At 38.8% G+C, this 15,652-nt stretch overlaps 1 protein-coding gene across 1 annotated transcript in view; it reads right to left on the bottom strand.

The window, feature by feature from the left end:
- The window catches only part of TMPRSS11A (transmembrane serine protease 11A), a 46,099-nt gene extending 39,992 nt beyond the window's left edge, over positions 1 to 6,107 (bottom strand). Inside the window, exon 1 of the mRNA XM_059669821.1 lies at positions 5,922 to 6,107. Coding sequence (XP_059525804.1) covers positions 5,922 to 5,932 — 11 coding nt within the window. The 5' untranslated portion in view covers positions 5,933 to 6,107. The remainder of the gene's footprint in view (positions 1 to 5,921) is intronic.
- Between the last annotated feature and the right edge of the window lie 9,545 nt (positions 6,108 to 15,652).

Here is a 15,652-nt window from a genome sequence, read left to right as displayed (position 1 = left end):
TCCAAGTCATTCAAAAACACAAGAAAAGAACCAAAAGAAAAAGGCTAGAATTCAAGGAGTTTTATGAACTTTGAAATCTTTCTGCCATTTGGCCCACTCCATTTTCAAAGCCAGTGATGGTGAATCTCTCTCACTTTAAATCTCTGATATTCTGAATTTCTCTTCAGGTAGAGCCTTATACTTTTTTTAATCCTCACCTGAGGCTATGTTTCTATTGATTTGAGAGAGAGAGAAAAGGAGGGAGAGAGAAGGAGAGAGAGTGAAACATGGATGTGAGAGAGAAACATCCATCGCTTGCCTTCCATATGTGTCATGACCAGGGATGGAACCCACAACCTAGGTAATTTTCCTGACGAGGAATCAAACCCACAACTTTTTGGTGTATGGGACAATGCTCCAACCAATTGAGCCACCTGGCCAGAGCGAGCTTTGTCCTTTTTTAATGTATCACCTAATTAGGTTAGGCCCAAAGAATAATTTCCCCCTCTTAAAATCAACTGATTCAGACCTTAATTATATTTTCAAAACTCCTTCACAGCAGCACCTATATTCATTTGAATAAATAGAAGAAGGAATATGTGCATGAAGGACTAAGAATCTTATAAATTTATCACAAAATATTATGACTTCAATAAAAATGGACAGAAATATATAGACTTCATAAAAAAAGCATGTGAGATTTAAATCTCTAATTGTGGGGGTGGTGAAGAACTATTTCATTACAATGGAATTCTATGTTAAGCATGCAATTAGAAGATTAAGGGATATTTTTTCAAGCAATAATTTGGGGAATGCAATGTGAACCCTTGGAAATTAAAATGGAAAGAAAGCTAAAATTAATCCCTCATCATGACCTAATTGGCAATCTGCATTCAATGAAATCCAGTTTTTCATTCTCATTATATCTTCATTAAGCTTGGTTATTCAGTATATTCATGGCATGATTTTTCCAAAGATGTCAATGAAAATGTGATAATTTGAATAATTTGGTAATTTTGCTTTCTGCAATCTTTCAGACTGAAAGATATGTGTCTTGAAGAATATATAGAGCAGTATGAATTGTTAATGATCAGAGTTGGGATATTCATTTCCTCAGCAACCATGCTGTAACCTGAGGACTTTCATATATGTGAGTTCTATATATTTGAGTTAGCAAAAGGCCCCTCCCCACTCCACATGGATCTACCTTTTTCTAGAAAGGCCTTCCCTGAAGGCAGCAACTTTGGCTCACTCCACAGTCAAACACATGCCCTTTATAATTTTTTCTACAAGTTCCAAATATTTCCTTTTTCAATAATATTTTTTGCTTTATTTTTTAAAATATATTTTTATTGATTTTAGCGAGGACAGGAGAGGGAGAGAGAGATAGAAACATCAATGATGAGAGTCATTGATTGACTGCCTCCTTTATGCCCTCCACTGGGGATCGAGACCACAACCTGGGCATGTGCCCTTGACCAGAATCGAACCCAGGACCCTTCAGTGTGCAGGCTAAGGCTCTATTCACTGAGCCAAACCAGCTAGTGCTTTTTGCTTCCTTGTAGAAACATGATATCTTTACACAAATGCAGGTAGAGACATGTGATTGTTTTACCATCACCAATTTACAGATAGATTATAGACTCATAACTCTTCATAAAGACAGTTTTGAAGTGTAAAATATCCTATCTGATTTTAAAAGAAATTATCAGTTAGCTTCCCAGGCCAACTTAGATGCCTATTTAAGTCCTAATGTAACTGAACAAAGGTGCTAAATGCACTAACTTCCTGGGAGCCATTTAGTGCAGAAAACTGTTCCTCTTTCTCCAGCCTGGTTCCCACCTCTGGAGGCAAGTTCTTATAGAACCAAAGTGCCAAACTCTCCTTTCACCAGTGGAAATCATCATTCCCTCTGAGCCACTAATATCAGGCATTTTTTACAGAAACATCCTTTTGTGGGGACCTAACATATGACTATTCTAGAATGAACATTCAATACTAAAAGTAATAAGAACAAGAGCTACTATTTACTAAGTGCTGACTTTGTAGGAGTTGTTGATATCTTGTAATCTTTCATCCTCTAAACACTCTTGTCAATAGAGTTATTTATCTTCACTTTACAGGCAAATAATTTGCTCAATTCACACAGTCGGTAGGCAGAGTGATAATCTAATTTTGGCTGCTAGTACTCAAAAACCCATCTTTCTCTGAGATGTCGAACTTCCCTTTGAGAGTGATTTCTTTTCCCCCAGAACAGGCTTTCTATTAACCCAAATGAATAATGTGTGAAATTTCAAGCAGCATAAAAAACAAGTGAATTGAAACCCAGAAGAGGAGTTGGCATCTGAAGTGGGGCAAGGGTAGTCTAATGGGAATGAGCCTTTCACCCAAGGGATCTGTGCTAATTCTGAGTAGTGTCAGAACTGAACTGAATTGTGGGACAGCTGGTGCTCCAGAATTGTTTGGGGAAAAGCCACACACAGCCGGTGTCAAAGTGTAGTGAGGGTGGTAGTAGCGTGAAAGTGAAGAAAAACACAGAGTTTTTCCAAGACAAAGGTTTTAAAAATTCCTTTAAGTCTTCACCTGCCTGGACAAATGTTCAGAAGGCATCCTGTATTGCAGATATGGCCCCGTGTTTTAGAGTAGAAGAATTTGGCCTCAGCCCCTGCTTGTAATTCTTTAACATGTATCATGAGAAATTATACGACTTCTCTGAATTTCAATTGTCCAACCTTAGAACAGTGACAATAAATACTGCCCAGAAGTGTGAAGCAATGAAGTGAGTAATGAAGGACTCTAGCACACATTAAACTTATTCTGTGGGTCAGGAGTTTTTGTATGGGTTATCTCACGTCGTTGTTGCCATAACTTTGTGGAGTTTTGAGTGACTAGCAAGATGGATCTTTTACTCAAATTTTAAATTAAAAAACAAAGTTATTTTTGCTTGAAAATTATAAACAGACAAAACAAAAACAAAAAAAGGAAAAGCAGAATATCTTAATAGTTAAGCTCTGGTTCCAGATTGCCTCAAATCCCAACTCTTCACTTTACTATCTGTGATGATGTACAGCCAGTTACTTTTTCATCTATGAAATGTAGATAATAATAGTAGCTAACAGTATCTAAGCACAATGAGATTATTGAAAAATTAAAAAAAAACAGTAAAATGGATAACTTTCACAAAGCTTAGTAATCAGTAAGAAACATGAAGGTTTTACTTTGCTGTTTTAATTTTAATTCTGAAGATAGAGTTTTTGAATATATTAGAGAATGGGCTTGGCAAATTGTTTAAAATGAGTATTCAGAATGAAATTAAAATAAAAAATGTAAATGTTTGCAAAGACTTTCCCAGGACTATCTTTTTCTCTAAAGAATAAAAAATGGAGAGGAGGAATCTAATTTTTGCATTTATTTAGCAATGCCAAAAATAATGCACTATAGGAAGAGAGGGAGATGCAGACTGATGGGAAAAGGACAAAAATCTCAGATGAAGTCGTTTAGTGTTTTATTTATGCAAGGGAAATAACTGAGATTTTTAGTGAGTAATTCTCCCAATTAATACATTTTTAAAGAAGAGTAAGGGTTTGGATATTGCGAAAGGCAAATGCAAATAAATATTTACAGCAAGGTTCAAACACTAAGATATCTCTGAGAGGTAGAGAAGAGGGTCACTAAATCCATGGAGAAGAGACCTAAGGTTCCATAGAGCAGAAACAGTGAAGATACGGGTCACATATATTTTAACAAGGGTTCCCATTGTATTTCTTGTTCATTGAGAAGTAGGAATGGTGAGTGTGATTGTAGAACATATTGTAGATTTAATGTAGGTGAGATATAGCGTGTCATGGCAACAGTTTCCCCCACTCTCTGGAAATGGAGCATTCCTATGAAACCTCTAGTAAGCATAAATGGTATAAAGGGAAGAAATATTTATCATTAATTTATATGGAAAAATTTTCGCGCATTCCCAGATCCCCAAAGTAACTTACCAGATCATACCAAATAACACACACAACTTGAAGTAACACTAACATGTAGTAAGAATATGAATGATAGTGATAAATACGTGGCCTGTATAAACTAGATTGAGCTTGGTGATCCCTTCAACGCTCACGGTGCTTGCTGCCTCCGTAACAGCTCACTGCAAAACAAACACTGAATGCTATTTTCGCTTTTCTCTATTTTTTTTTTTTTTTAATAAAAGCGAAAGTCCTCTTTGGATTTCTTTCAATTAACAAAAACAGATACTAGTGTAGATTTTTTTGTAACAGTGAAGTGGCGTAGCATGAACTTTTGAAAAGTGGGGATACCTGAAATTATTAAGCTTTTGCTTTGCCTCAGTCCTTAGATTCACCTGTTAGTGTGACCTGCCACCTCCTACAAATCCTCTAAATCCTGGATTAGTGTTCCTTGAATTTATCTTAAAGGAACCATAAACCTTTGATGATTCCTACTGTCCCCTTTCTTTAACAACAAATGTCATGGGTGCCCTAAACAAAAGCATTGATTTCCAAAATTATTCCTGTAATTTACTTCCCTAAAACTGAACACATTCCCATAGACACAGATATTCATTTAGAAAAAAAGATTTTGGGTATCTGTAATCATGAGACTTCATATTCTTAAAAGAATAATTGGGGGAATGTGAAATATGAAAGGTTGGAACTACTGCTTTACAACATCATGCTTTCAATGAAATGGGATATGCATTTTCAAAATCAATAAATTTTAATAAGCAAAACATTAATGCTAAACAGTTACATGTGTTTACTCGTTCACGTGTTCACCAAATATTTACGGAGTGCCGATTATGTGTGAAGCTTTCTAGACCTGCTCTCGGGATCTCAGACCCTTTGACAACTGCAATGCGCTCACTAAAGTGCTGATACAAATACGGATTTTATTGGTGGGGAAGGAAGCCCAGGGAAGTACATTAACTTAGTGGCCAATCCAGAGTCAAGTTCTCATCTCTGCAATCTGCCGGCTGGAACCCTGGCCCCCTGGGGCGTCTGCAGGAGCCCCGGAAGACTGGGCTTGAGGAGCTGTGCACTGCGGCTCTCGGGCTCTGTCATTACACAGCTCCGTAGACCTGGGAGGCCTCTTCACTTCTGTTTCTCTCAGATTCCTCACTTTAAAGCCAGAGTTAACAATACCTGTTCTACTGATCTCACAACAGTGTCCTGGCTATTAAATGGAATAACATAAATATAAATGTTTTGAAATGGCATAAATGAAGATTATTGTCATCATGGATGTTTAAAGTCACTATTTCAAATGTGTATAAAGTTATATCAAGAAATCTTACTTTTTCCTCTCCTCTGCTTGTAGCAAACCCCATTTGAAAAAACAAAAAATTTGAAATCATAATTTTCTTTTTTCTTAATATTTAATAGAAAAATTTTAAGAGGATAGACATGTTTTCCCCAATCGGGTCTCCTGTTTTCTTTCTTCCCCCAAGAAGTCCTGACAGTTCTATGATGAAGGCAGGTGCCTCTATAGTTCCTGACCTCCCAATCTGCATTAGTTCCCAGGGACTGACTTGAAGGTACAAGGAAAAACAGTTAAAGGGAAAGTGCCATAGAAGCTAAATTTTGTCAGGTTGCTAACAGGCTTTTTAAAAAACAAATGAACACCTTTCCCCTAACCCCAAAATCAGAATCAATCAGGATGCAATGTAATATAGTTTTCATTAACTTCTAAAATCCCAACTATTTGAAATTCACAATGTGCAATAATGCTGACAATGATCTTTTAAATACAAAAACACTAATTTCAAATACAGAGATTAATTCATCTGTTATAACAATTTCAGATATCTCACAAAATCCAATGGAGATTCAATCCACTGAGGACACCTCGCAGGAACCTCTGACACACCAAAAATCTAGCCACTGACACACAGCAGAGCAAACAAGCCATTTACAAAACAAAGCTGAACTTACCGAAACATCATCTACAGGAGGAAAATATGATCTTGGAAGCATGCACCCACTGAACTCGACTTTCTAATCAACCATATGACATCTCTCGTGTATTAAAGGTCTACAGCTACAAGAAATAAGGAAACAAATTACAAGTAGTTGAAATGAAACTAGTTTGACAAGTCTGAACAGAGAAGTCTCAACCCATAGAAGAGCTTGAAGAAAATAGCTCAGAGACAGCATAGTCCCAACAAGAAAGCAATACCCTTTTTTTTTTTTACTATTGACTAATTTCATCAAAGGAGAAGAAACTGGTTGCAAGGACTTGAATGAGAAACACCTAAGGAATGCACTAGGATTAAGAGTTTAAAGAAGATTATTGGTAGGTATACAGATATCTTAAAGAAAACTTTACATAAAAGCTCTCAATAAACACAACCAGATATTCTTAAAACATATTCATAAAATAACTCAAGAAATCCCATGTGTCACAGGGATATAGTGAATTTATTAACACATAATTATTTTTATTTTATTTTCTAAAAAATATACCTTTTAAAAATTATTTACTTTATTGTTTAAAGTATTAAAAATAGTAGTATATATGTCTCCTTTTTTTCCCCATTGACCTTCCCCTGGCCTACCCTACCCCCCCAGCATATGCCCTCACCCCATCCCTCCAGTGTCTTGCGTCCATTGGTTATGCTTATATGCATGCATACAAGTCCTTCGGTTGATCTCTTACCTCACCCCCCTACCTTCCCCAGCCTTCCTGCTATAATTTGACAGTCTGTTCAATGCTTCTCTGACTCTGTTTCTATCTTTTTTGTTCATCAGGTTGTCATGTTCTTTATTATCCATAAGTGAGTGAGAGCATGTGGTATTTTTCTTTCACTGACTGGCACTGGCTTATTTCACTTAGCATAATGCTCTCCAGTCCCATCCATGGTGCTGCAAATGGTAAGAATTCCTTCTTTTTTATAGCAGTGTAGTATTCCATTGTGTAGATATAACATAGTTTTCTAATCCATTCATCTGCTGGTAGACATTTAGGCTGTTACCAAATCTTAGCTATTGTAAATTGTGCTGCTATGAACATAGATAGGAGTGCATATGTCCTTTCTGATTGGTGTCTCTGGTTTCTTGGGATATAGTCCTAGAAGTAGGATCACAGGGTCAAATGGGAGTTCAATTTTTAACTTTTTGAGGAAACTCCACACTGTCTTCCACAGCGGCTGTACCAGTCTGCATTTCCACCAGCAGTGCACGAGTGTTCCTTTTTCTCCACATCCTCTCCAGCACTTGTCATTTGTTAAGTTGTTGATGACAGCCATTCTGACAGGTGTAAGGTGGTACCTCATTGTTGTTTTGATTTGTATCTCCCAGATGATTAGTGACTTTGAGCATGTTTTCATGTGTCTCTTGGCTTTCTGAATGTCCTCTTTTGAAAAGTGTCTATTTAGGTCCTTTGCCCATTTTTTGATTGGATTGTTTATCTTCCTTTTGTTAAGTTGTATGAGTTCCCTGTAAATGTTGGAGATTAAACCCTTATTGGAGATGACATTGGCAAATATGTTCTCCCATGCAGTGGGCTTTCTTGTTGTTTCGTTGATGGTTTCTTTTGCTGTGCAGAAGCTTTTTTATTTTAATGTAGTCCCATTTGTTTATTTTCTCCTTAGTCTCTCTTGCCCTAGGATCTGTGTCTGTAAAGATATTGCTATGACATATGTCGGTAATTTTGCTGCCTATAGAGTCATAGAATTTTTATGGTTTCCCATCTTACATTCAAGTCCTTCAGCAATTTTGAGTTTGTTTTTGTATATGGTATAAGTTGGTAATCTAGTTTCATTGTTTTTGCATATATCTGACCAAATTTCCCAGCACCATTTATTAAAGAGACTGCTTTGACTCCATTGTATGCTCTTGCCTCCTTTGTTGCATATTAATTGAGTATAATGGCTTGGGTCAATTTTTGGGTTCTCTATTTTGTTCCATTGGTATATATGTCTGTTGTTGTGCCAGTATCAGGAAGTTCTGAGAACTGTGGCTAGGTAATATAGCTTGATATCTGGTATTGTGATCCCTCCAACTTTGTTGTTCTTTCTCAGGATAGCTGTGGCTATTCGGGGTCTTTTTAAATCCAGATAAATTTTTGTAGAGTTTGTTCTAGATCTTTGAAATATGCCATTGGTATTTTAATATGTATTGCATTGAATCTATAGATTGCTTTAGGTAGTATGGATATTTTAATGATGTTGATCCTACCAGTCCTTGAACATGGGATGCTCTTCCATTTGTTTATGTCTTCCTCTATCTCTTTTTTCAATGTCCTGTAGTTTTCTGAGTACAGGTCTTTTACGTCCTTAGTTAAGTTTATTCCTAGGTATCTTAATTTTTTTTGGTGCAATAGTAAATGGGATTTTTTTTTTTCATTTCTCTTTCTGTGAGTTCATTATTGGCGTACAAAAAGGCCATAGATTTCTGGGTGTTAATTTTGAATCCTGCTACATTGCCAAATTCATTTATTAGGTCTAGTAGTTTTTTGATGGAGTCTTTGGGGCTTTCTATGTATAGTATCATGTCATCCGTGAATAAGGACAGTTTTACTTCTTCTTTTCCAATTTGGATGCCTTTTATTTCTTCTTCTTGTCTGATGGTTATGGCTAGTATTTCTAGTACTATGTCGAACAGGAATGGTGAAAGTGGGCATCCTTGTCTTGTTCCTGTTCTCAGGGGAAATGAGTTTAGTTTTTGCCCATTGAGTATGATGTTGGCTATAGGTTTGTTATATAGGGCTTTTATTATGTTGAGGTATGACTCCTCTATTCCCACTTTGCTGAGAGTTTTTATCAAGAAAGGATGTTGGATTTTATCAAATGCTTTTTCTGCATCAATTGATATGATTATGTGATTTTTGTCTCTCAGATTGTTTATGTGATATATCACATTTATTGATTTGTGGATATTGTACCACCCTTTCATCCCTGGAATAAATCCCACTTGGTCATGGTGTATGATCTTTCTTTCTTTTTTTATTTTTTATTAAATCTTTATTGTTCAGATTATTACAGTTGTTCCACTTTTTTCCCCCCATAGCTCTCCTCCACCCAGTTCCCACCCCACCCTCTGCCCTTACCCCTCCCACTGTCCCCATCCATAGGTGTACGATTTTTGTCCAGTCTCTTCCTGCACCCCCTACCCCTTTCCCCCCAAGAATTGTCAGTCCACTCCCTTTCCATGCCCTTGGTTCTATTATATTCACCAGTGTACTCTTTTCATCAAATTTTTTATTCACTTGATTTTTAGATTCACTTGTTGATAGATATGTATTTTCTGTTCATAATTTTTATTTTTACCTTTTTCTTCTTCCTCTTCTTAAAGAACACCGTTCAGCATTTCATATAATGCTGGTTTGGTGGTGAAGAACTCCTTTAGCTTTTCTTATCTGTGAAGCTCTTTATCTGACCTTCAATTCTGAATGATAGCTTTGCTGGGTAAAGTAATCTTGGTTGTAGGTTCTTGCTATTCATCACTTTGGATATTTCTTGCTACTCTCTTCTGGCCTGCATGGTTTCAGTTGAGAAATCAGCTGACAGTCGTATGGGTACTCCCTTGTAGGTAACTGACTTTTTTCTCTTGCTGCTTTTAAGGTTCTCTCTTTGTCTTTTGCTCTTGGCATTTTAATTATGATGTGTCTTGGTGTGGTCCTCTTTGGATTCCTTTTGTTTGGGGTTCTCTGCGCTTCCTGGACTTGTAAGTCTATTTCTTTCACCAGGTAGGGGAAGTTTTCTGTCATTATTTCTTCAAATAGGTTTTCAATATCTTGCCCTCTCTCTTCTTCTGGCACCCCTATACTTCAGATGTTGGTATGCTTGAAGTTGTCCCAGAGGCTCCTTACACTATCTTCATATTTTTTATTCTTTTTCCTTTTCCAGTTGGGTATTTTTTGTTTCTTCGTATTTCAAATCTTTGACTTGATTCTTGGGATCCTCTTGTCTGCTCTTGGATCTCTGTATATTATTCTTTATTGCAGTTAGTGTATGCTTAATTTCTAGTTGGTCTTTTTTCATATCCTCCAGGGTCTCACGAAATTTATCGGTGGTTTCCAGAAAATTCTTGAAAAACCTTATAACCATGGTTTTGAACTCTATATCCAGTCATTTTCTTTCCTCCATTTCTGTCATTTGTGACCTGTTTCTTTGTCTCCACATATTTTATGCTCCCCTGTGTTGGTAGAGTGGCTTTGTGTGCTAGGTGTCCTATAGGGCCCAGTGGTTCAGCCTCCCTAATTACTTGAGGTGGACACTCTTGGTGCACCCCTTTGTGGGCCTTGTGCACAGTCTTGTTGTAGTCTTGTTTTAGTTAAGCCTTGATTGTTGTAGTTATTACTGGGAGGAATTGACCTCCAGGCCAATTGGCTGTGAGAATCAGCTGTGTCTGCAGTGAGAGAGCTTCTGTGCTGAAGACACCCTTCTGGGGCAAGACTTGCTTCAGTGGGGCTTGGTCTCACTGAGTCTGCCCCCTGAGTGTGTCCCTTATGGATCTGAGGAGTTGTAATCTAGATTGTCTCACTCTGACCACTGGGTACACTGGCTCTTGGATCTAAGGAGGTGCTAATTTAGCCTTGGCCTGAGGTTACCTGGCAGGAGGTACGAAGAGAACTGCAGATTCCCCTTCCTTTTTTGGGGCTTGGAGGTGCCCAGATGAGGCCCAGCTGTGAAGCAATGCAAGCTGCTGTGGGGCCTTGGGCCTTCCCTTGGAAGTTCTGGGTCTGTCTGGCCCAACTATAATTTGTTAGGTAATTTTCAGATTGCAAAGGGCCAGAGCATTCATATGCAAAAGCCTCTGAGGTAGCTTGGGTGGGGCGGTGTCTCCGGGAATCAACAGGGTGGAGCAAGCAGCTATGGCTGATCCTCAGCCCTGCCCTAAGGGGCCCTGTGTCTCAGTGTCCCGGTAATTGCTGTAAGCACCTCTGAGGGAAAGCCGCCCTCAAGTTCTAAGTTCTGCCTGCTGGCAGACAGTCCAGTTTCTCCCCGTATGAGTTCTGGGTCCCCAGAGGCTTCCCGGAACTGGAGTTCAGAGCAGTTGGGGGCTTGTTACTCCCTCCTGATTCAAAAAGACAGCCGCGTCCTCAGGTGCCAGCCCCTTTCCGCATGCGCGCTGGAGCCTCCGTACCTCTGCACTTTACTCCAGCAGCTCCTCTGAGTCTCAGTGTGCTTTTCTCTTTCCTTCTACTTGTATAATTTCCACTCAGCCAGCCTTCCTGTAGTTCTGGATGATGTCCATTTTGTCTTTTCGTTGTATTTTTGAAGTTGTTGTGGGAGGCAGCAGTTTCCGGTGTTTACCTATGCTGCCATCTTGGTTTCTCTCTGATCTTTCTACTGTATTGCTGAATCGTATTTTCTAGAATTTTGTTGAGGATTTTATCATCTATGTTCATCAAGGATATTGGCCTGTAGTTCTCTTTTTGTGTGTGTGGTGTCTTTATAGGTTTTGGGATTAGGGCAATGCTGGCTTCATAGAAAGACATTGGAAGTGTGCCTTCCTCTTGAATTTTTTGGAATAGTTTGAGGAGTATAGATTTTAGTTCTTCTTTGAATGCTTGGTAGAACTCCCCTGTAAAGCTGGCCGGATCAGGGCTTTTGTTTTCTGGAAGATTTTTTATCTTAAAAATATACTTTTATTGATTTCAGAGAGGAAGGGAGAGGGAGAGAGATAGAAACATCAATGATGAGAGAGAATCTTTGATCAGCTTCCTTCTGCACACCCCCATAGGGGATTGAGCCCACAAGCCAGGCATGTGCCCCTGACCTGGAATGGAACCTGTGACTCATCAGTCTGCAGGCCGACTCTCCATCCACTGATCCACACCATCTAGGGCCATAATCATTTTTTTTTAAAAATACCCACTTCTGAGAGTTTTTAAATAAATTTATATCAAATCAGATTTTTCTCCAAATGATTTTCATAATAAATATACACTGAGTGGCCAGATTATTATGACCACCTGATGTTTGTCGGCAAATTGGCTATAATTTTGCACTGAAGTTGCTAGTGGGCCAGACCATTATAAATAAGGAAGCAGATTGTTTACCACAACAGTAGAAGTGATTTTTTTTCTGAAGATATGGGTAAACAATGCGATTTAACAGCCTTTTGAATGTGATATACATATATATTGAGTGGCCAGATTATTATGACCACCCCATCAGTACTTCGTTGGGCCACCTTTTGCCTTCAATACTGCCACGATTCTTCTTGGCATTGACTTCACGAGATGTTGAAAGGTGATGTGAGGAATCTGACACCATGCCTGATTGATAGCACTGTCCAGTTCTGTGAGATTTGATGGTTGTGGAACCAGCTGCCTGATGGCTCTTTTAACTTAGTCCCACAAATGCTCAATTGGATTGAGATCTGGTGATTGTGGGGGCCACCTAAGCAAGGTAAAGTCTCCCTCATGTTCTTGATACCACTCCTGCACAATACGAGCACTGTGGCATGGTGCATTGTCCTGTTGGAAGAAGCCATTTCCATTGGAATACGCCATCAACATGATAGGATGAACTTGATAAGCAATGATACTTAAGTATGTTGTGCTATTCAGGGGCTGCAGGTGTTCTGATAGTTCTGCCATTCGGTCAATTTGCATATTACCCTTTTATTATATAAGATAAACTGCTTTTTCATAATATTTTCCCATATTTCTATTGAAGGAAAGTATCATTTTCCTTATTTATTTGCAGGGATATTTTATATATTCTAATATCACTACCTTCTCAGTTTTAGACATTTTAAATACCTTTTGCATTCTATGGACATTATTTGCCTCATAGAAGCAGTGAATAGTCAGAAGTATGTTTTATTTTTTTGGCCTTACAATTGATATGTTCTATGCTTGGCTTTAACAATCTGTTCCTTATTCTGAGTCGCAAAGTCAATCATAGGTATATATGATTTATTTAATATATAAATTTTATTCTTTTTTTCCTTCTCAATGTGTCTCTAATTTATTTCTGGAGTCTACCTTTATGCATAGTTTTAAGCAGGGATCCATTGTTGTGATGATGATGGAAATGAGCCTCTCAGATCTCCAGCTTTAGAGAATGTAATTAATTGACAAATGGCCCAGCCACTGTGCTCTCAGCCCACCACGGCATTCACCCAGTGGCCATGCTTCTTGCTGGCTTCTCCCAGCCTATGATCAAGCAGAACAGGGCTGTTTAGGCTGTCCCTTTCCTGGGAGATGTGGAACTCCTCTGCTGGGTAACTTTGACTTGAAGACTCCCCCTAGGCCTGATCAAATTTTCTGGGAACTGCACTGCCATGTGAGACTCTTCCCATCTGACTCTTCTTCCTTCCCTCCTTACTTCAGGGTCAGACCTGAACTGCATTCTGAAGTGTCTTTGACTCTTCTGGCACGTATTCCATTTTCTTCACAGAAATTTATTCCAATAAATTTTTTTCACCTCTGATTCCACCTGTGTCTGATTGAATGGTCTGAGAACACGTAGGACCGACTAACTCACTTCACTGTCCATTGGGTAGAGAGGGCATCATCTTGAGAGGCATGGGAGGCACAGATAATCCTTGTCGTAACTGGGTAGCTGAATTACTAAAGATTTCACCAGCAGTGACCTGGAAAACCTTCCTGGTAGAAGGGACTCCAGGTAAGATGGTCCAAGCAATTGAAAAATGAATTGGAAAAGTACCTAGAGAAAATAATGGAGTTGGCTGGTTATTGCCAACTGCTGATTTTCACTGTTGCCCTGTATAGGGATAAGGAGAAAGTGAGGGTTATTTACAATTAGTTAAAGGTTAAAAAGAGGCCCTGATATCCTGCAGAGAAAGAGCAGACACAGCTAAGCAGCAGGCTGAAGTTTTAATAGTTAGAATGCCAGAGTTTATTTGAAAACTTAGTCAAAGCAGATCCGAGACACTTAGGTCAAGGCCCTAGTTGGGAAAACCTAAGACCTTGAGATGTAAGATGGAGACAAGCAGATGGATGTCATGATGATATTGGTTCTGCAGATCCCCTGAACCCTCAGACTTTGCAGAAGTAGTCCCTTACTCTTTAGTTAGAGCCAGCCCCTGCTCCCTTGCTGAAAGATACTACAGAGCCCTTTCCCCTACAAGACACAGCTGCCTCCTTGAGAGATATTCCCACCTCCTTGATTGACAACTAGGCCAATAACAGCTAGGAATGTGCAGGGTCTGATAAGGGAGGAAGAATACTGTGCACTGAAAATGTTATAAGTATGTGCTGACAGAGGAGCACTCCTGTTTCTGGCATTGGATTTTGAGGGTGGTTGATGAAGCAGCGTTGAATGAAAGACAAATAAATAAGAATTTATTGACTTTCTCAAGATATAGTATTTAACATGCTGGCAAGGACCCAAGGAGATTGGGCAGATTTGCTGCTAGGGTGGCTCTTAGCCTGAAGAAAGCAATAGTCAAACAGGAATGCCCTATGACCCTGGTTTGAAAGAGAGAGGTAAGACCAAAAGGTGGTGGATTTAGTTCCTGGTCAGGGCACATACCCAGGTTGCAGGTTCAATCCCCAGTTGGAGTGTGTATCAGAGGCCGCTGATGGATGTTTCTCACAACGTTTATCTCTCTATCCCCTTACCTCTCTCTTTCAAACCAATAAAAACATATCTTTAAGTGAGGATTAAAAAAAAAGAAAATGAAAATGAAAAAAAAGAAAAGCCCTATGTGTCCTGGTAGAGAGTGGAGAAAGAAATAAATGGCTGGCTATGTTGCGTAAAGCTGGAAGACCTGTCAGGAGATATGTTCTATGGGGTGGCCCAGAGGACACTCTACTTACCAAAGCCACCAGATGAGCTGGTGATTGGGGCTAGAGCATAACTGAGAAGTTCAACACTGGCTCTTCTCTGCCAGTGAAGGCTGGCCATAGGAGGAGTAGCTAAGCAGCACTAAGAGGAAACGATACCAGCCCTGGAGGTCTGGAGGAGTGTGGGTGAGGAAGAGAATATCTGAAAGTAGCTGCTTAGTTATCACCTTTTGTAGAAACTCCTCTCCTTAGTAGACATTTGCCTTGATACTTTCCAAAATTGGCAGTCTGGATTGCTGTGACTATTTTCTGGTATGAAAAGCAGGAGAACATTGTCTCAAGGCAACATTGGGAAAGGAAGGGTGTTGGGGGTGGGGGTGAGGAATGAAAGAGTAAAACTTAGAAAGTGTTTCTTTAAGTACTCTCTTATTCCACTCTAGGCGTCTGCCACCCACCCTCCTCACATACTCCAGTTCAGGATAGCCTCAGTCTCCTTGTCTCTCACTTTTATTATAATTTCCTGGCCTAGAATTCATGTTTACTTCTTTCTTCTATAGTTTATCTGATTGGATTGATTTGGAGGAAGTAAGTATGCTATGCTAGTTCACCATTTTGGCAGAAGTTAGAGAGAGAAGGGCAGAGAAAATGATACAATTTTTTTTAAGTGAGTAAAACCTTTATAACTGAATAGATTATGTTTAGATAAACAAAGAAAACCATGCAAGGATATACAAAACTTGAACTTTGATTAACTTAGGAGAAAATTTGGGAGAGATTGCCAGATTTTTCTTTGTATTACTCTATGTTGGAACACAGATTGTATAAATTATAGTTTGAAATGAGATGACAATAAAATATATGTTAAAAATAACATTGACCAGGAGATGGCAGCATAGTAACACATTTGGTCTAAATTTCTTAGTACCTTGCAGCGTTTTTTTTCTTTTTTAATTCAAGT

Source organism: Myotis daubentonii, chromosome 1, assembly GCF_963259705.1.
Source record: "Myotis daubentonii chromosome 1, mMyoDau2.1, whole genome shotgun sequence".
In the NCBI taxonomy this organism is placed as follows: Eukaryota; Metazoa; Chordata; class Mammalia; order Chiroptera; family Vespertilionidae; genus Myotis; species Myotis daubentonii.
Note: the sequence above shows the minus strand (reverse complement) of the source record. Positions and strands in the feature narration are given on the sequence as shown.